The following is a 20,230-nucleotide window of genomic DNA, read 5'->3' on the forward strand; positions in this document are numbered from 1 at the left end:
TCATCAACCATTCAAATACGGCTCATGAGAAAACATGATTTCATAGGTAACGTGTATGTGAGCAGTAAATACGTTTATCATTGCAGTTTGTAGTTTAGTTTGGATTATATGCACAATACGTGTAAAGCATACTATGTGTGCTTATGTGTCAAAAATCCTCAAAGTCGGTTAATATTCAAACGATTATTTAAGTACATCACAACGTCTAATATAGATATTTCATTTTAACATAATTGCTCATTTACCTTTCGATACCATGTAACTATATCTACAATATTTTAGACACAATTTCTCAAAAGCAGCGCAATTTATTAAGAGACTGCTATTTTATACGCGTTTCTCAGCCAGCGTTTGACCCTCCGCAGTTTCCGTAGTCGGCGATGACGGCCAGGATCATGGCGGCAGTCGTTCTGTTTTGCCGTCCTGCGGGTGTCCTTCCCAAGCTTTCAAGTGAGTTCACGTTTAAATTGTTTTATTATATACACAGTGTGACTGTAAACAAATGTTGTTATGTCTGAACCTGTTATGCGGACGAAAGACATACAACTACTAGACGTTTAAAAGCAATCCTATCTAGTGTATCAAGTGACCCCTGCTAATAAGATCAGGCCTCGTTTGTGCACTAGCACATATGTGATGTTGTCAGAAACGTCATTTAAAGTCTTTAACGCGTATTTAAACCTGATTTTTCGAATTTACGGTTATATATTTTATAAATGGCGTTTCTTAGGGGAAACACCGGTGGAGCTGTTGCTGTGTCTTGAAATAACATAGTGAGCTCCCTAGGTAGACAACAGTTAAGACATCATAGTCGCGTCCAGGCATTACTGGACCTCGTATATATTTACAATATAATAATAAGAAACACTGCCTGTTTATTATATATTTTGATTACGGACTATATGACATTTAATGTATTTGGTAGACATAAAATGATTGTTTTTTAGTGCATTGAGGTATATTTCAAAATACTTTGTTGAACCCATGATCTTGGCAGTGCTAATGCACTGCTCTGCCAACTGAGCTTCATTTCGATAGTGTCATTTAGTTTCTTCTGTGGTTTTGTAGGCACCTGTTCTCCAGTAGTGCTTGCAGCTGGACCCGTGGCAGTCCAGCACAGGAAGATCCATCATGCCCTTGTGCCCAGAGGAAAAGGAGGCCGTTCCTCCTCTAGTGGAGTAGCAGCAACTGTGTTTGGAGCCACTGGCTTTCTTGGGAGATACGTTGTCAATCGACTTGGTAAATAGAGACTTTATTCTGATCAAAATCCATATTGCACATCATTAACCACTTTTTATAATTTTTGGTTTATTTTTAGGACGTATAGGCTCTCAGGTTGTCATCCCCCACCGATGTGATCAGTATGATCTCATGTACCTTAGACCTATGGGAGACCTTGGTCAGATCCTCTTTATGGTGAATAAACCTGTCATTGCATCTTCGACGACACGGCTTTAATTTGAGCTACACTGAAGGAGTGTCTTTTTCTACTATTACAGGAATGGGATGCCAGAGATAAGGAATCAATCAAAAGAGCAATTTCTCACTCCAATGTTGTGATCAACCTTGTGGGAAGAGAATGGGAGACCAGGTAATGGATAAACTGTGAAAAATCTTTCATAAAAACTGTCATGTGGCTTTGGAACCAATTCCTTTTATATTGACCTTTTTTCCAGATGTATTCCAAATACCTATAAAACCGTGTTTTGTCTCTTTTAAAGCAACTACAAGTTCGAAGATGTCTTCGTCTCCATCCCCCAGCAGATCGCGAGGGCAGCCCGTGAAGTCGGAATTCAAAAGTTTATTCATGTGTCCCACCTCAATGCTGATATCCGAAGCCCCTCCAAGTATCTGAGGAATAAGGTAAACATCAAAACTATTTCTGTTTGACAAGTTTATATGAAAAGTAATTAAATTAATACACCTGCAGGCTGTTGGTGAGGCAGCGGTGAGGGAGGAGTTTCCTGATGCCATCATTATGAAACCTTCGGAGTGTTTTGGAAGAGAGGACAGGTTCTTCAATCATTTTGCTAGTGGGTATCTGGCAACATTATGAAAGCAGTCATTGATGTATATGTTGTATGTTGTATATGACAGCACAAATAGTATTTATTCTGCGTCAAAATGGTAAAGTCTTGCAGAAAACTGTAGGGGTGTACTATGATCGGGTATGTGCGCCAGAACATTTGTATTGATCCTAGTACTCACTTAACACAAAGGGATGCGTGTTTGATCTTAGTATGTTGTTTTGCTGTATCTAAATGTTCTATAATTGTCTTTAGACATGCGTTGGTTTGGTAAAGCTGTACCTCTTATTGCAATGGGCAAGAAGACCGTCAAACAGCCTGTTCATGTGAGTAAATTTCTTTATAAAGTTGATTTGTATTGAATCTATATACATGGTGGACATAATTCATATTCATTTATTTGCTTTGAAGTGCCTTTAAAAGGTAAAATTAAAGTTAGTTTCTCAAGATCTTTAATCCAAAATAAGAATATTTTATTTATATTCACCATTATAACAATACATGGTTATCTTTACTTTTTATTTTTACTGTCCATTTAAACCAATTCTATGTTTGTGAGTGGGATCCTAAATTTTTCTGTTAAAGGTGGTGGATGTGGCCAAAGCCATTGTCAATGCCATCAAAGATCCCGATGCAAATGGGAAAACATATGCGCTAGTTGGGTAAGAATGATCACCATTTCTATGTCCTATGTCACATTCTAAAGAGAATTGCATTGATAACTGTTGTACCCAACAGGCCCAACCGATACCTGCTGCATGACCTGGTGGAATATGTGTATGCAGTGGCCCACAGGCCGTTTGTTGCTTATCCCTTTCCCCGTCCTCTCTATCAGTAAGCCAACACGTGATCTCATAAAATTTAATTAATTCATCTCACTTATCTTGGCCAAACAATTTACGCAAGCTTGCTTTGAGCTTGGAGTAATAATACATTCCCATTTTGTTTTCTGGTTTCAGCTTGATCGCAAGATTTTTTGAGATGAACCCCTTCGAACCCTGGACAACCCGTGACAAAGTCGATCGGGTATGTGCGTCAGAACATTTGTATATATTAACTAAGAATTTAACTTATGTACGCACTACAACATGTACATTTAAGAATATATATATACTAATCAGAACCATGTAACCGCTCCATTTCTAGTTCCACACAACAGACATGAAGTACCTTGACCTTCCAGGTCTTGAGGATTTGGGCATCACACCTGCCTCCGTTGAGCAGAAAGCCATCGAAACGTTACGTCGTCATCGTCGTTTCCGTTTCCTAGAGGCTGAACTCGGAGACACCAAGCCTGCCAAAACAGTCAGCTATTAACCTGCTGTTTGGTCCTGTTCTGATCAGCTCTCTGCTGCATCTCACGTGTCTCATTTTACTTTTTTCTGTACATAAATAAAGATATTAAACCTGTAGTGTTGGTTTGTGCTGCTTTCTGGTAAATGCTTTAAAAAATCTAAACGAATATTCAAGTACGAGCCTATTAAAATATTTGAATATGATCACAAACAAAAAACAGGGAGAATAGATTATTATGGTTTTGTCATATTTTTTACAATGTATAAAAATTTAAAACAGCTTGAAACATACGCTTTCACAGTGGGTGTGAAAAAACAGTTAAACATAGTCCTTGACAGTATCAGTAATTATGTAAACCACTCCCAGATCTCATATCTACTCTTGACTCCACCAAATCAAAGACAACTATATCTTTGACAGAAACTTTGATGAACTGGCATTCTTCAATTTGTTTACAAACCACAAGCATCAGAACAGTTTTAAAATGAAGATTCTTGCAAGAGTCTGTGTTTTACTTACTTGTGTCATAGTTTACACTTGTTTGTATACAACGTTTATCAGCCATCAGGAGGGCTCTAGTGACAAGATACAGAGGCCAGAAGATCTGGAAGTTCTTAAAAGACTGGAGAGAATAGAACATCAAGTTCATAAAATAGGTGAGTAAGTAGCGTTGTACTGTTTTGTATGGGTTTTCTAGTCTACATTGTGTGTGTAACATTTATTAAAATGTCACCTCGAGTATTTTAAGTTTATTTCTCTAAGCAAGCAAACATGCCTCTTACAAGACTAGACAAACTGTCGCTTTTGCAGGAATGTCTATTCGCAATTCAGGCCAAGACTTATTAGTTATTTACGTCTTAAGACTAAAGGTCATCGTGCATTTTGTGTGGTAACTCAAACGCTCTGGAAAACTCTTCCTTTAATGTTAAACTATGTGTTCTGTGGAGTCTACAGACGCATCTTTTTGGTCAAGCTTTTAATGATATGGTTCTCCTGTTGTATTTATGGGATTGTATTAACATGGTAACGAATATTTATAGTATTATTAATGTTTTTATATGTGTCAACATGTTTGTTATTTGTTATCCCAGTGGTACTATTTTATTGAAAAGCACTTTGTGGCTCTTTGTCTGTGAAATGTGATATATTAATACATCTTTCTCATTTACATGCTTCATTTTTGTTGTATTTGACTTTAAAAATGCATTTGTAAAGATTTGTGCTCTTTATCATTTGTAATTGAGTTCTGTACTGTAACTTGTTTTTCAGCACAACATTCGGTAGGCCTATAGTACACGGATGCTATGTATTTAAATACATTGTTGATTTTAAACAGTATTATGTGCAGACCTCTCTTATAAAAACCTTAATAGCTGATATTTTCTTTTAGCTTTAGACATCAAAAACGAAGTAGCAAAAAAATCTGACATGGGGGAGAAAAATGAAATAAAAGTGGAAGTGAAGAAGTTGTATCCAGATTCACCTCTCTTTAGATTGTGGGGAGATCGACTTTCAGAGGAAGAACAGAGAGAAGCACAAAAGCTCTTCAGGGACTATGGATACAATACTTTCCTGAGTGACAGATTACCTATCAACAGATCTATCCCTGATACTCGGCACCAAAGGTAACTTATTCCCTTTTTTAAGGTAATAAGAGATTTTGTATAACATTTTGTATATTATTTAGCATTTCTGTCAATAGATCGTCCAAAAAATGACTTCCTGCGTAGTTACTTGATAACAGCGAACCATTATTTTATAGGGTTACCGAAATGTTTAAACTTTATTTACAACAGCAGTAAAAGACCATACATTATATACAACGTCTGAGTTTATAAAATTCAACATAAGGAAGAGCAAATACAGAGTAAGTGTTAGGTAAACACTGATAATAAAGACTTCAACAATCCTCACGTTACAGTAACACTCATGTAACACTGTTCAGAATTTCACTCATTTCTAAATAGAAATTGTATATTATAAGACAAAAATGCAATTCATTTTAAATGTACAAAAAAAATGCAGGTGTGCTGAGAAGATCTACCCTAAGGACCTACCAAACATTAGCGTGGTTCTGATCTATTTAAATGAGGCTCTCTCAATCATACAGAGAGCTATTCGCAGCATCATAGACAGAACACCGGCTCATCTGCTAAAGGACATCATCTTGGTCGATGACTACAGCTCTAATGGTTTGTTACCCTACGATCTTAGCTTCATTTCCAAGTTTCTAAAATCAGCCTGTCACTTTGTATTTGGTCTATTAAAATGTACAGACTTCAGATTCTTAATTTGTGAATGTGTCCCAATTTACTAGAGGCCTCGTCATTTACATCACACCCTCTTGTCATGTCATTGGCTTTCTTCTGCAGAACACAAAGAAAATAAGATATTTCGAAGAATATTGGTAAACGTACAAGGTAATTTTTTGACTTCTGTTTTACGGACACAAAACCAATGCAAGTCAATGGGTCTTGCTGATGTTTGGTTACCAACATTCTTCCAAATATCTTCTTTTGGGTTCTGCTGAAGAAAGAAAACCAGAATTTCAATTTTTGGCTAAACTATCCCTTTAAGCTATAATCATTAAATGATCATTCTATGTCATTCTTAATCATTTTTCCTTACAGGGGATCTGCAGTCAGCTCTGGATAAATACATCAATCTTATTAATAAAGAAAAGCCTGGCTTGCTCAAAAAAGTGAGGCACAAAAGGGCGATGGGTCTTGCGAAGGCGAGAATCTCAGGCTGGGAGGCGGCCACAGGCCAAGTTGTAGCCATTCTGGATGCTCACATTGAGGTTCATGAGCAATGGTAAATAAAACGGCATGAACGAATAAAACTTATTTGACCAAACACTGAAATTATTTTGGATTGCTTTGTTGTTCTAGGGCAGAGCCACTCCTTGCCAGAATCAAAGCAGACAGGACTATAGTGTTGTCCCCAGTGTTTGACAAGGTGCTTTTTGACACCCTGGAAGTTATTACCTATCACCCTTCAGCTCACGCGTTTGACTGGGCCCTTTGGTGCATGTATGAGTCCTTCAGACCAGAATGGTACACACATAATGACCCAACAGAACCAGGAAAGTATGTGGACATTGCACTTCATTCCAAACTTTGAGACACGGCTGTGAAATGTACCAAATACACAGACAAAATTTGAATCCATATCAGATTGCGGATTTGTTTGCATTGTTAGGAGTCCTTCTGTAATGGGTATCCTTGTCGCCGATCGACAGTTCTTGGGAGAAATTGGTGTTTTGGATGAAGGAATGATTATTTATGGGGGTGAGAATGTTGAACTAGGAATACGTGTAAGTATGCACATTATGGCTATACGGATGATATATTCATAAAGGTTTAATTTATGAATTTGGTCACTATTTTATATTAAATGCTTATATCAGGTCTGGCTTTGCGGTGGGAGTATTGAAGTAGTGCCATGTTCCAAGATTGCACACATAGAGAGAGCACACAAGCCTTATTCATTAGATCTCAGTAAGCCCATGATTAGAAATGCCCTGAGGGTGGCTGAAATATGGATGGACGAATATAAATCAAACGTGAATATTGCCTGGAATCTCCCTTTAAAGGTTAGAGGCTTTGAATGCCACTTGGCTTAACAAATTTAAAGGAACTGTTCAACCAAAAATGAACATTCTGTCATCATTTACTCACCCTCTTGTTATTTCAAACCTGTATGACTTTCTTTCTTCTGCAGAACACAAAAGAAGAGATTTTAAAGAATTTTGGTTGCCGAACAACGGCGGTCTGTTGACTTGCATTGGTTTTGTCTCCATTTATTAGAAGTCAATGGGAAACACCGTTGTTCGGTTACCAACATTCTATAAAAGAAAGAAGGAAAGTCATACAGGGTTGAAATGAGAAGAGTGTGAGTAAATGATGACAGAATGTTCATTTTTGGGTGAACAGTTCCTTTAAGGTTCCATTAACTTCTTAAAATATATTTTTTCCCCCCATAGGATCATGGGATTGATATCGGAGATGTGACAGAAAGAAAAAAGTTGAGAGAGAAACTTCAATGTAAACCCTTTAAATGGTACTTGGAAAATGTTTATCCACTTCTAGACACATGGGAGGACATCATGGGTTATGGTGTGGTAAGCATCAGGTTGCTAATATTTGCTTAATAATGTTTACATTTCTCACAGCATAATATTTTCGTTCCTAGGGCTAAATAAAGTTGACTTTATTATCAATTCAGTACGTAACAGTGTCTATATAGTCTACACATTATACAAAGATGCTATTTTACACATATTTTCTATGCTCTATTATGAATTATCAATTTAATAATATCCAAACTTGATCAAAATCAAAATGTTCATTTCTCCTAACAGTTAAAGAACAACTTGGACAACGGTCTGTGCATTGATCAAGGACCTGTTCCTGGAAGTGTACCAATTCTGTATGGATGTCATTATTATGGACCTCAGGTACTGTATGAATGCTTAAAGTAAAAGTTCACCCCAAAATGAACATTTTGTCAGTATCTGTTCACTATCGTGTCATTGAAACACTTAATGGCTTTTCTTGAACCAAAGCATTTATTTTTCAAAAGTGGTTTTGAAGTTACAGTGGGAGTCAATGGGGATCATCTTCACAAGCTTCAAATGGACACAAAAACTTTATTATTCAACAATTGAAATATACAGAGTGATTGGTGTTGTGTTACATTTATATCGCCTTTGTGTCCCTTTGAAGCTTGAAAAGAGGATTTACTCGCATTGTTCCCTGAAAGCTTTGGTTCCAGAAGGTTGAATGACTTGAGGCTGAGTAAATAATTACAAAATTTTCATTTTTGGGTCTATATTCCTTTGAAATACACTATTTAAAGGTTAAAACAAAAAAGGTGCTCGTATAACATACAGTTCTTGTACAATTCTCCACCTGCCGAAAACATCACCATATCTTATTTACTTATCCATTATTCTTAAAGTACATATATGTAAAGTCATTATGCAAGTGCACTTAGTCCATTCATTTCAACGCTTCCTTCAGAATTGTTACTTCAACCGTAATGGAGAAATCTACATTGGAGGCATCAAATCTCACAAATACAATTCGAACCGTTGTCTAATGGATTCCGGTTCTGGAAACACACCCACATTAAATGACTGTAAAAAGGGATTAAATTTGCATTGGAACTTTAGCCAGGTACGGTCCTGTTGTGTATTTTGTTTATTTTCATTCATAATTATTTCACACAAACCTCATTGCTTGGTATGTTAATTATGCAGACTAATAATGATTTTAATACATTTCTCGGTTTCTGTTTTGTATTCAGGGGCAAGCAATAATAAATAAAAATACAAACAGATGTCTTGAGATTGCACAAGGAGATGATACACACTATCATCTTGTTTTGCAAAAGTGCACAGGTCAGAAATGGAGAATACAACATGTTGTCAAAGAATTTTAAACTTAATGTAATTAAATCTTTACTTAAAAGTTTTGGACTGTTTACAGAACAATCTGTCTATCTTGTCCAACTCTTAACGCTGTATAGATCGTGCTGTACAGTACTGTATCGTCTTATCGGTTTATGGTTTACACAGAAAATATTGTCTGTGTGTGTGAATAGTTTGGCATGGGTAAATTTGTTTTTACTTTCTTTTAGTTTGACAGCACCTGGAAGGTCTGCCATTCATAATACGTTCTGTTACAAACAACTCCAACTATGGCAGTCGTCTAATACCAAGTGAACTATTAATAATATATTAGATTAATAGATTACCTTACAACTCTGTGGATCAAACAGTATATTTATGAGGTAAAGGGTTTTTGCACTTGCAGTAAAAAAGGGTAATGAGTTTAAAACATGTTGCATTATATTAAATTGTCAAATAATGTAAAGCATGGACGCAGAGTTTTCATTTATAACTAAATAAGGCACGTCCCTTTTTTCAATGATTATTTAGATTCAGTAAATAATGTTATCAAGACCATCACGGACATGCAGGCAAACATATTTACAATTCGAACTAACTCAGATCTTATCGTCCATCTAATATTCCTCAGAGATGACATGTTTTTGTAGGCTAACCCAGAAGTAATGCGGGTGCATTATCGGGTGGTTGATATCTCTGGGGTTTTATGTGGGAAGGGGACATGACTGCGGCCAGGACTTAGTGCTGTTTCATTTGTACTCAGCAAATTTGAAAGAATCCAAGAGTAAAATGCTTCATGATTTGTACATTATCATATACTGTGGACTCTCTTATCAAAAGGCAAAGTTTGAAATGAAAAATGAAATGAGTTTAAACATGTTCCATTATATTTCAGTCGCAAGTAATTTAAAGCATGAACGACATGGAAATCATTTTGAATGTATAACTATGAAACAATAAAATACGCTGAAACCAGTTTTTCCCAAAACTCCAAAGGCACCTCACTTTCTTTAATTTGTGTTTAATATGAGTTCAGTAAATAATATTATATCTACACTGACTGACTGACTGACACGTAGGTATACATACAATTGAACATACAATTCTTAGTCCACAAGAATCCCTAATATCTTATTTCTAGTAACCTTTCAAGAGAACCTGACACTGAAGACACTCCCGGTGTCTGAATGTCATGTTTAATCATGGAAGTCCAACAGATGCACGGTGGGTTGTGTATGGAGCAGTATACTCATAATATGGAGTGGGCCTTCACTCACTATTGTACATTTTATAATTATCATTCTTTAGGGACATTTTTACAGTGTAATTAAAAGCTTTTTGTGATTGACAAAACACAATAATGATGTGCATTAAAAGCCAATGTCTTGCAGCATCAAAGCACATTATCACACGGTAAACTTTGGACTCCCTTATTAAAGATTTGTGCACTTGCAGTAAAAAAGGGAAATGAGTAATGGGTAATAGACACAGAGTTTTCATTTATAACTAAATAATGCACCATTTAGATTCAGTAAATAATGTTATCTAGACCATCACGGACATGCAGGCAAACGTATTTACATATATTACTATTACTATATTTACATAATTCTAACTAACTCAGTTCTTATCATCCATCTAGGTTAACCCAGAAGTAAGCACCATGGTGGTTCCCTCCACCGAAAGCTTATTTTTCCATAGAGTTTTGGAAGATCGCAAAAATAAACTCTGCGATTAACAAAGGTTTACGATGTTTAAAGATAATCAAGATAATATTTACAAATGAACACAACATTTTTTACCTTTCAAGCCAATTGGCAGAAGCTAAGACGATGCTATAAACAGACTCACTTAAAAAGACTTTTTGAAGTTTCTGTCAAAATTCTGTCATCATTTACTCACCCTCAGGTTGTTTCAATCCTATATCAATTTCTTTGTTCTGTTAAACAAAGAAAGATATTTATAAGAATGTTAGCAATTCTCAGTTCTGTGTCATCATCCACTGCCATAGTATATTTAGGGAAAAAAATATTGTATGTTTGTTTGTTCAGTTGAACACAAAGTGAGATTTTCTGAAGAATTTAGGAAAACGAACAGTTCTGGGGCGCCTTTGTATTCCATTTCATTCTTCCGACTAGGCAGTACACGATATCACAGAATGGTAAATTGCTAACATATCTTTCTCTGCATTCATCAGAACAAAGTAATTTTTACAGGTATGAGGGTGAGCAAATGATGACAAATGATGATAAGGTCGCTCGATATCAACGTCACCACCACCATGCCTGCCTTTATTAAAATTTTGTTCACTGGTAAGTTATTACGTTTTAAGAGATTTGTGCCCATGTTGCATTATTTGTGATCTTTATATGCGAATGACGTCTAACGTCTCCGCCAAAGGGAGCAAATTAAGACACAATAAAGCATTAAAAATCACAAGCGGGTTATAATTGGTGTTTTATGTCATGGAATAAAACGTACAAATATTTAGAGGTGTTTACCACAGACCTTATTTCGTGCGATTTACCAAAAACCCATAGACTTTGGGGCGATGGAACCGGAAGTCCTTAAATGCTAACTTGCTTCCGGGTTTCGCTTACAAAAATACATCATCTCTAAGCCTCCCGGTTCCCTTTCAATGTTACTTTACACTGCAAGAGACTTTGCGAAGTCTCTATCTGCTATGATGTTCTTCCAAATATCTTTCTCTGTGTTCATCGAAACACTACAGAAACACTTGAGGGTGAGTAAAGGAAGACAGAATTTTTACTGAGCCGTCTCTTTAAGTAACCTTACAAAACCTACCTTTCCTAATTATATTTAACACATTAAACCATTGTTTACCCCTGATATTCAAAGTTAAACTGTGGTAATGCAAATGGTTATCAATCTGCCCCAAAAAACATGGTCACCATGTTAAGCTAGGCCTAAAAAAACATACTAACTCCTAATGATGATTTAAAATAGGATCACGGTTTACCAAAACTAAACAACACACAATCATAGACAAACTAGTCTTTGAATCAAATGTATGAAACATGAATATGTTCAAAAACATATTGATAAACAAGCAGCCAGTAGAGGACGCCATTTTCGGACAAAGATCGCAGTATCATAGCAACGTGTTTGTTTGTGGATCCTCCTGACACCCGGTGAGACGATTCATACTTCTCACAAATCGATGAATTCAACGATGAGTCTGACTGACCGCATCGAGGCTTTACAACTCGACAGAAGAAAAAACAGTGAACTGAAACGACAAGAAAGGATATTCAACGACCGAGTTCGCACGAGCGGAGTAAGTTATCTATATGCTGATATTTTTAATGAAACATATATATATATATAGCAGTCGTTCATTTGTGTCTCCGTAGGTTGACAAGGATGCTCTCGACCATCAGGTTCAAGAAAGAAGAGAGAAAGAGCAAAGAGAAGAGGATGAACGTAAATCCTACGGTAAATAATAGCTATAGCTAACCATTTAAAATGACTACAGGTTAGTTTTTTATTTTAATCCGTTTATTTTATTGTTGTTTATCTTTATTACATAAAATTGTATAGCCTATTTGTTTACTTTACCTGAGCTGAATAGTTTACTTTGTTCGGTTATTTCATTGTGCTTTTTTATCATCTTTCATTTTTGGTTATTATTTCGTTTCGTTCTCTCTGAGTTTTATCCTGCTTGCAAAAATGGTTTAAATGGATTTGATGGTTATAATGGGAATTGTATGCCTATTGGTTTAAATGGAAACTATATCCATAAAGAACCTTTAACATCCGAAGAACCTGTTTCACAAAATGTTCTTGGTGTAAAGTATTAGAGTAAATGTGATTAGTTACTGTACTTAAGTAACTTTTTGGCTATTTTGTAGTTGTACTGAGTATTAAAGATATTAGTAACTTTAACTCGGTATTTGAGTATTATACTCCTTAAGAGACATGTCACTGAAAAACAAGAAACAGTTGATTCATGAGGAGAGCAATCGCATCAAACTGAGCACCTCACAATGGCAACAAATCAAGGTCGACACCATGACCTACGTCTATTACAAACAACCAAGTCTCAGTTATGCTCAAGTGCTGTAAGGAAATCAATATCCTTCAAAAAGGTCTCTTCAGTTAAATTGACAGAGGTCAAAGCCTGTTTGCACTGGACATGCTGGTTTTGGCCTTATCGCCCGGCATGCAGTCATGTCCTTTTCCTCCATAAAACACCAGTGATGTCAACCACCCGATAATGCACCCGCATTCACATAAAGAAGCGAAGTTGACAAGTTTCAGTAAATAAGGGCAGAAATACACAAGATTTAATACCTTCAATGCCCTGCAAATGGCAAAATTACTTCTTCTGTAGCAGCAGATGCAAAATGTAATGTGATTCATTAAGAAATGTAGTGGAGTAAAGAGTACAAATTTATTCAAAAATGTAGAGAGTTAAATTCAGATACTCTAAGGCCCAGTTTAACAAACAGGGCTTAGCTTAAGCCAGGGCTATGCCTTAGTTGAACTAAGATATTTATGTCGCTTTTATAAAAATACCTTAGAAGAATACATTACTGGTGTGCATCTCGAAACAAAACAATAGCACCGATATATTTTATGATAAGTTATATTCAGTTAAAACGGCTCACACATTCATTTTAGTCTGGGACTAGCCTAAGCCTTGTCTATGAAACCGGGCCTAAGACTTTTACACAAGTCGTTTTGGAATTTGTGATTTTGGTTTCTATGGGTGGTGATGTGTTGAGTTCTATTGGTGTCTGTTATTTTGGCAGATGGGAATCTACAGCAATCCTACAGCAATAATACTCAAAATACATTACATTAAGAAATTTTGTAATGTTTTTTATGGTGCACAGCTAATGATTCATAGTAGTATTTAGTAGTAAGAGAGCAGTTTTTGTAAATAGGTACATAAATGTAGTCACAACACTTCTTATTCTGTCTGATTTCAGCGAATGACCTCATCTGTAATGACCGTGCCGCTTGTGTCCTGGACCAGCGACAGAAGAAAGATGAGCGCCTCCTGAATGAAGCCATCGTACAGTTCAGACAACAATTTCAACAGGCTAGCAGCAGGCGTGAGTTTGACCTGAACGACCCAGAGCTGCTGAAGAAACAGGAGGGGATGAAGATACTACGAGAGCTGACAGGAGAGGATCCATCCAGTATGGAGAGACAGAGAAAGCAGAAGGAGCAGCTCAGAGGATGGTGCATACAGCAGCAGCAAGAACGAGAACAAACAAAACAACAGCTAAAACAAGAACGTAAGCTTGAACATTTTTGGGCCTGGCATTGAAAAACTTGTATTAATGTATTTACATACTGTTATGATGCTTACACATCCCAAAAGCATTAAGATAATCATTATTGATACAAACTTTTAATATTGTATCACTATTTTTTGTGTTTGTATACTGTAAAGTGCATCAGTATGATCAAAGCAGACTTTCTTTGGACAACCAAGCTCTTGAATTAGAGAAGATGGAGAAGCAATTCAGAAGAGCGGCAACCACTGCCACCAAAGACTATAACTTGTCATTGGTGAGTCACAAAAATGAGTAAGGTTTAGGATATGAGAACATTCATCACTAATGCATGTAAGGCAATTATTCAATTATTGGTTACGTGATTTCTTTATTCTTGATTGAGTTTAATTTGTGTCTTTCTCCCTGGCTCTAGGCTGCAGAAATTACACAGAGACGTTTGGAAGAGCATCGTGAGGAGGAAGAAAACAACCGGACCGACATCGTGAACCAGCTGAATGGAGACCTGTTGACTGAAAACCCAGCACAGAGTGTTAGTGTGTTGGGTCCGTCTCGCCTCCGCAGGGACTGTTACAAGGGAATGAGCCCAAAAGAGCTCCAACAATATACTCTGGACCAGCAGCAGCAAGCAGAAGAGAAGAAGGTAAGCCCAGAACGTAGTTGTGAAATTGAAAAGGTTAGGAGTACACTTGCATGCATAAGATATTGCAAAGCTGATACACATGGACTGAAAGCGACAAAACTATTTTTCTTAAATATGTGTATGCAGCGTGCTTGCATGGAGCAAAGGGAGAAGGAGATGCAGGAGAATAACTTGCAAATGGCATCAGCTCGTGCTGCACTGCTGCTTGAAAGACAGCAGGCACGGGCCAATAAGGAGCTGCGCAGGGCTTTGGACAACACCAACTCCCAGCTGGCCCGGGCCCACAATGCTCAGTGAGTCGTTGACTATAGCCTTTATGACTACTTATAATTTGCATAGTAAAATCAATGGGCTGTTACTACATTTAAGAATCTCATCTCCGTTTATGAAAGACCAAATGAAACCTGTTTCCATTTACAGGCAGAAACATCTTCACAAGGTTTATACCAATATTCTTGATGAGCGCTATTTCTCCCAGTTTAATAGCAGCAACAGATAAAAAGAGTTACACTGAAACGTGAAAGAACACCAGCAATAAAACAATTTCTACAGTGATGTCACCTTTGTTTTGCTTTATTAACATTTATGTTGTAACAAATTCACCAACAGAATAACATAATTTAACATGGCAAGATGTAAATCAGTTCATCTTCTATAATTTTTTCAACATTACGTTTTTATAGAATAAAAGAAGACAAACTGATTTTCCAAATCCTAGTTTTTATTAGAATTTTTTATCTTCAAAACTGATTTGATCACTTTTGAAGTTCAAGTATTGGAGTCCTTCATTTTAATATAAACAGCCTTTGAATTGATATATAAATGTTGTGCACCAGATGGCAGTACAAGTCAGTTCAAGACATTACAATCAATTCGTCATATCAAGCAACAGTCTTCACAAGATTGTATAGTCACATAGAAACATCAAATAAACACACTTAAAATTGTCCCGGTTTAAAGACTAATATTTAAAGTAGCTCAAAATAAACTTTCCAGGACAAACTTATTCCATTTTACCAGTAGAGCTGCAATGGCCTTTTCCTTTGTTTGACTTGACAGTGAGCTATATCTAGAAATTAAGAGTAAGATGAAACAAACTTTAATATCAACAAACAAATATTTATTATAAAAATTACATCTAGATTTTTGTGAAACCCCTGCAACAGTTTTTAACATATATGAGGTATTGGTACTTCACTATCTTTGTAAAACATTGAGCACGTAGCGATTTGTTAACCAGTCTCACAAATGTAATTATACAAATTTTATGTATAGACCACTTTGGATGACGTAAACAATGCTGGTTAAACGCTGGCGCAGAAGAACTTCCTGTTTCAGTTTAACACCACATAAACGTTTGAGCAAAATACTTGCACAACCAACAGAACATTTATAACCAAATCAAAATGTTAAAAGAATATATATTTAAGTATTAATTATGTATGTAATATTTAAAAACTAAATAAATAGAAATGAAACCAGATGTGCCTCTGGACCAGTATTTACATCTTGCGAAGTGGTCTATATGTATGTACAGTATATATACTTTCAGTGTATTTTTTAAATGTAGTTAAATTGTGTTACCTGAAAGAGTTTATGACCAGCTCTTTCAATGTGCCCAAATTAAAGCTCATTCCACCAAAGCCCATAAAGGCTTCATAGAAATCATGAGAAAGTCCACTGGTCCCAAACAGTGCTGGATCATCAGAGCTGATCACTAGAGGATGACCCTCAGCCATCAGCACAGCGGCTGGGTGATTCCGCAGGTCTGAGACCAGTTTCAACACCTGATGAAGAAACAAATCAGCACTATAACCAAACACGTTTTATATTATTATTACATAAGTGCCTATTTACATATTTGAATGAAATAAAAGACTGAAAAGAATATTTAATATAAACAGAAACCAGAGTGGGAGATATATACCTGATTTGAGATAGGACAAACTTCTACTGGCACATCCATCTTTCTAGACATCTCTTTAACTACAGGGTGACGTGCCAAAGCAAAGCCGTGACCTATGCGTGTGGTGTTGAACAGAATGGAATCCATAAGGTTCTGATCCACCTCTGTTCCCTGTGAATCTATGTGGAGAATAAAGAGTTACAGCAGCAAGCGTAAAATAAAACACATGTTCGATAAATGCTGCTCTAAGGAGCACATGAGCCTAAAGGGCGGCTATTGTGAGCCAATCTGCTCTGTACCGGGATGAAAGAGGCAAGATGTAAAAGAAACCTGTCTCTCCTGCGTGGAAAAAGTAGGGCAGGTCGACACCCCTTTGTTCAGGTAAACTCAAAGCATCCTTGAAGTACCACAAAGGTCTGCCGAGATCTTCTTGTCCGACCTGGAGTTATAAAAGTACGTGTCTAATGTAACTTCTTTATAGTTAGTTGAAGTGCTTAAAACACAGCCGTCATGTACTCACAAAGTCAAAGCCTGCCATGGTGTCTGGAAAGTTCCTCTGTAATATCATGGCCTCTTCTACTGCCTTAATGGCCACAGATGCATTGACACCTCTGTAACACCGAGGAGATGCAATGAATAACTTTTATTAATTCAATTCAAATCTTATTCACATCTCTGAACAAATCAAATGTGTATTTGACCTGTGGACAGTAAAGATCACCCGAGCCCCTACAAAGTCTGGATAATGTGCTGTAAATCTTCTCACCACCTCCTGGCAGGCCTGCATACTCCACTGCTTATCATTTAGTCTGCCATCGAGTTCATATGTCTTAAAATGATCAAATTAATATTCATTTGATACTTTTTTTTGAACGGATTTGTATACTAAGAACCACATGCTAAATGTATCCATACCGATGGTAGCAAAGCCCTGATTTCCACATACATGATGTTGTCCTCATAGAACTGTCTGAGACCTTCATAGAGATAGTCTTTAAATACTGGTGCATAGGTGACCAGTCCGTACGCCACCAAAAATGCCTTCTCAAATCTCTTCCACACTGCATCTTGGCTGGGATAGTCACTGTCTGGGTCCTCGGTGAAAAGCGTAAGATTTCGAACGAAACTGTGGGTCGGATGAAGAGGAACTTTAGAAAAACACACAGAAATATCACAACATCAGACTCTCAGGATCACTGCACCTGTTGTCCAAGTCAGTGATGTTTTTCGTCTTCTCCCTGAGGGATCTTATCAGGGTCCATTGGGAGCAATGACGACGAGGTTCGGGCTGCCCAGAAGAGAAGATAAACTGCACAAACAGCTCATCGGTGAAGCACACGTAGCAGTTCTCTCTATAGGTAACATTCTTCACCAGCCATTCCACACCAACCATGGCAAAGTCGTGAACGTGTAGAGCCCCACCTGTTTACATGAAAAACATTATAGGTAAACCTTGAGGGAGTTCAAAACTAAACTATCATCAGTTTTATGACTTGTGTTTATTAAGCATTCAACTACGGTACCTTTAGGCATTTTCTGAAGCAAACGAAAGATGGGGCTTTGCTCAATGAGGGGCTTCGCCTTAAAGAAATGCATGGACGGAGGAAATGGTCCAGCTGTCATTTCATGCTCTTTAAGTTTCTGAAGCTTTGCATCGAGGAGTTTCTCTCGCTCGTCCAGCTCTATGCCTCCTCCTGTACGTCTCAACTCCTCCAGCTTCATCAACATGTCCCGCTTTTTAGGATCTAGTCCACAGTTACATGAAGCATGACACAGAAACAGCATCCATATCTGCAGCAGGCGGCGAAAAGCGAGCGTGCACATGGCTGGGACTCAGGCAATACGCTCTGTGCGGACAGTATAATTAAACACATGTTTTGTGTGAATAATTCGATTTTAAAAAAAAGTTTTGTCCCACATGCCTTACGCGGAAACTTTTAGGCATAAATGTTGATATACGGACACAGATTTTCAATGCAACCAATATAATTTGAATCTTTCTGCTATTGTATAGTATTTGAAACATGGAAAACGTAAGCACCCCGAGGATAATTTTACCTTCTGGGTTTAATGGTACTTCTCTAGGCTCTTAGACTGATTCCACTACCTCTCTTACCTTTAACTCCAATGCTGCTATAACATTGTTTACATTGCACTACAGGGCTGCATGCATGACTGAACTGTACACACCAGTACTTCATGTTATCTGCTCTACTGGACTGTTTACAGACACACAGCATCATTTGCACTCTATACTGCTCACTTGCACACCAGGAATATTTAACTGAATGCTCATTTGCACTAATGGACCACTTCCATAACTGCACTAACCTATCTACTGCACTGTAATTCTATTAACTGCATCTACTAATCTACTGAACGGTAACTATTAACTGCATTAACTCATCTTCTGGACTGCAAACTATTAACTGCATTAAATCGTATTAACTGCATTATATCGTTATTGCACTGTAACTTTAATAACTGCATTAACTTCAACTACTGCATTAACTCACCTATTGCACTGCAACTTTAATAGCCAATGTCAATAATCTATGCATACCTAAGTCACTTGCACTATTTTAGTCTAAATTATTATCTGTTCATAGCCACCTGTACATTAATGTTCATAGTATATAGCCATCTGCATATATTGTTCATAGTATATACACCTACTGTCATATTTTCATAGAACATTCCTACTGCAAAATATTTTTATAGTCCACTGTATTATATTCTCCCATATTGTATTCTGTATTTATTCTAACTGTATATCCTGCACTTGCTAACTGCACTTCTGGTTAGACCTAAACTACATTTCGTTACACTGTACTTGTATATGTGTAATGAGAATAAAGTTGAATCTAATCTAAATCTTATGTAAAAGAAAGACTTAATTGACTGTACACAGACTGTATTACAGCTTTACTTTTCTTTCACCAAGTTCCAGCCTCAAGTTCCCTTCCTGAAAAAAATAGCTGACATTAAAATAATGTGAATGTCTACAAGCAGACTACACATGAAATCCGTCGTTTCAATTTTACAAATAATAACGTCATCCGTTACGGAGCCAATTACGTGTAAACAAATCACGTGACACACAGCGGTCTGCCGAGCCGTAAAGTTACTCGACCTATAACTATAAATGTTGGCACTATAAATCTTAAACAATAACCGATTCAATCCATAACCTTGAAAAAAGTCATTTCGATCCACTTGATTTAATTTAGAATCGTTTTGCTGTCCCTAATACACAACTGGGTAACGTTGCCCCTGCGCTGAATGAGCGTTTCGGGTTTTTTTAACATACAGCAGGTTAACGTTGATACGTCTTACCTGAAGCTGGAGTGAAGTGTATCGTTTACAACAAAATCGGCAAAATAAATATTATCTATTTCAACACAGCTACGACTTTTACCGAAGCGTCTATGCTTTTACCCAACTGAATGCTTTCCAAAACAAAGCGCGACGTCACTACCGTCCTCGAATGTCATTGGCTGTTGTGTGTTTGCGCGTGCCAGTGTGCGTGAACAAAAGACAGGAGCACACAAAATGGTTAGCGTATTCAAAATATAGTATATTTATCTACCCAGAGGTAGTATATTAAAAAAGAATTATGAAATTAACTTGTTTAATATTTATAAATTCGACGAGCAACAAGTGAATGTGATATTTCGT

At 36.9% G+C, this 20,230-nt stretch overlaps 4 protein-coding genes across 5 annotated transcripts; 3 read left to right on the forward strand and 1 right to left on the reverse strand.

Moving 5' to 3' along the window:
- The first annotated feature begins 335 nt into the window (after positions 1-335).
- ndufa9a (NADH:ubiquinone oxidoreductase subunit A9a) lies at positions 336-3,439 on the forward strand. The gene is made up of 11 exons (XM_079450769.1): positions 336-450; positions 1,069-1,239; positions 1,319-1,416; positions 1,500-1,591; positions 1,722-1,863; positions 1,931-2,033; positions 2,283-2,353; positions 2,613-2,689; positions 2,766-2,861; positions 2,987-3,053; positions 3,174-3,439. The coding sequence occupies exons 1-11, from the start codon at positions 381-383 to the stop codon at positions 3,342-3,344; spliced, it is 1,158 nt and encodes a 385-aa protein (XP_079306895.1). The 5' UTR covers positions 336-380; the 3' UTR covers positions 3,345-3,439.
- Positions 3,440-3,756: 317 nt separating this feature from the next.
- Positions 3,757-9,728, forward strand: LOC306890085 (putative polypeptide N-acetylgalactosaminyltransferase 8). Its single transcript, XM_079449588.1, has 11 exons — positions 3,757-3,979; positions 4,714-4,948; positions 5,349-5,515; positions 5,954-6,137; positions 6,215-6,412; positions 6,525-6,639; positions 6,733-6,918; positions 7,309-7,446; positions 7,687-7,782; positions 8,348-8,503; positions 8,634-9,728. Exons 1-11 carry the CDS (start codon positions 3,808-3,810, stop codon positions 8,766-8,768), a joined length of 1,782 nt encoding a protein of 593 aa, XP_079305714.1. The 5' UTR covers positions 3,757-3,807; the 3' UTR covers positions 8,769-9,728.
- Positions 9,729-11,707: 1,979 nt separating this feature from the next.
- Positions 11,708-15,177, forward strand: ribc2 (RIB43A domain with coiled-coils 2). The gene is made up of 7 exons (XM_079449534.1): positions 11,708-12,034; positions 12,111-12,192; positions 13,692-14,003; positions 14,162-14,280; positions 14,419-14,646; positions 14,773-14,939; positions 15,067-15,177. Exons 1-7 carry the CDS (start codon positions 11,918-11,920, stop codon positions 15,143-15,145), a joined length of 1,104 nt encoding a protein of 367 aa, XP_079305660.1. The 5' UTR covers positions 11,708-11,917; the 3' UTR covers positions 15,146-15,177.
- Positions 15,178-15,194: 17 nt separating this feature from the next.
- On the reverse strand, positions 15,195-20,058 carry ada2a (adenosine deaminase 2a). Of its 2 annotated transcripts, none has more exons than XM_079449532.1 (10): positions 19,889-20,058; positions 18,076-18,399; positions 17,755-17,974; positions 17,468-17,678; positions 17,254-17,381; positions 17,073-17,163; positions 16,883-16,991; positions 16,574-16,731; positions 16,231-16,433; positions 15,195-15,715 (listed from the first exon to the last, which is right to left on the reverse strand). In XM_079449532.1, exons 2-10 carry the CDS (start codon positions 18,374-18,376, stop codon positions 15,625-15,627), a joined length of 1,512 nt encoding a protein of 503 aa, XP_079305658.1. In that variant the 5' UTR covers positions 18,377-18,399; positions 19,889-20,058; the 3' UTR covers positions 15,195-15,624. The 2 variants fall into 2 exon arrangements, with proteins under 2 accessions (XP_079305658.1, XP_079305659.1); XM_079449533.1 differs by having other exon boundaries at positions 18,076-18,297; positions 19,889-20,022.
- Positions 20,059-20,230: the final 172 nt, after the last annotated feature.

The sequence above is a fragment of the Barbatula barbatula genome, assembly GCF_947034865.1.
Source record: "Barbatula barbatula genome assembly, chromosome: 25".
Classification (NCBI taxonomy): domain Eukaryota; kingdom Metazoa; phylum Chordata; class Actinopteri; order Cypriniformes; family Nemacheilidae; genus Barbatula; species Barbatula barbatula.

Coding starts and splice junctions, on each gene's coding strand:
- ndufa9a (XM_079450769.1), top strand. CDS start 381: ATGACGGCCAGGATCATGGCGGCAGTCGTTCTGTTTTGCCGTCCTGCG. Junction 2,034..2,282: donor GTTCTTCAATCATTTTGCTA/GTGGGTATCTGG, acceptor AATTGTCTTTAG/ACATGCGTTGGTTTGGTAAA. Junction 2,354..2,612: donor CCGTCAAACAGCCTGTTCAT/GTGAGTAAATTT, acceptor TTTCTGTTAAAG/GTGGTGGATGTGGCCAAAGC.
- LOC306890085 (XM_079449588.1), top strand. CDS start 3,808: ATGAAGATTCTTGCAAGAGTCTGTGTTTTACTTACTTGTGTCATAGTT. Junction 6,138..6,214: donor ATTGAGGTTCATGAGCAATG/GTAAATAAAACG, acceptor TTGTTGTTCTAG/GGCAGAGCCACTCCTTGCCA. Junction 6,919..7,308: donor CCTGGAATCTCCCTTTAAAG/GTTAGAGGCTTT, acceptor TTCCCCCCATAG/GATCATGGGATTGATATCGG.
- ribc2 (XM_079449534.1), top strand. CDS start 11,918: ATGAATTCAACGATGAGTCTGACTGACCGCATCGAGGCTTTACAACTC. Junction 12,035..12,110: donor ACCGAGTTCGCACGAGCGGA/GTAAGTTATCTA, acceptor GTGTCTCCGTAG/GTTGACAAGGATGCTCTCGA. Junction 14,004..14,161: donor ACAACAGCTAAAACAAGAAC/GTAAGCTTGAAC, acceptor TATACTGTAAAG/TGCATCAGTATGATCAAAGC.
- ada2a (XM_079449532.1), bottom strand. CDS start 18,376: ATGTGCACGCTCGCTTTTCGCCGCCTGCTGCAGATATGGATGCTGTTT. Junction 16,434..16,573: donor TTTGTCCTATCTCAAATCAG/GTATATATCTCC, acceptor TTTCTTCATCAG/GTGTTGAAACTGGTCTCAGA. Junction 15,716..16,230: donor CTGGTCATAAACTCTTTCAG/GTAACACAATTT, acceptor CTTAATTTCTAG/ATATAGCTCACTGTCAAGTC.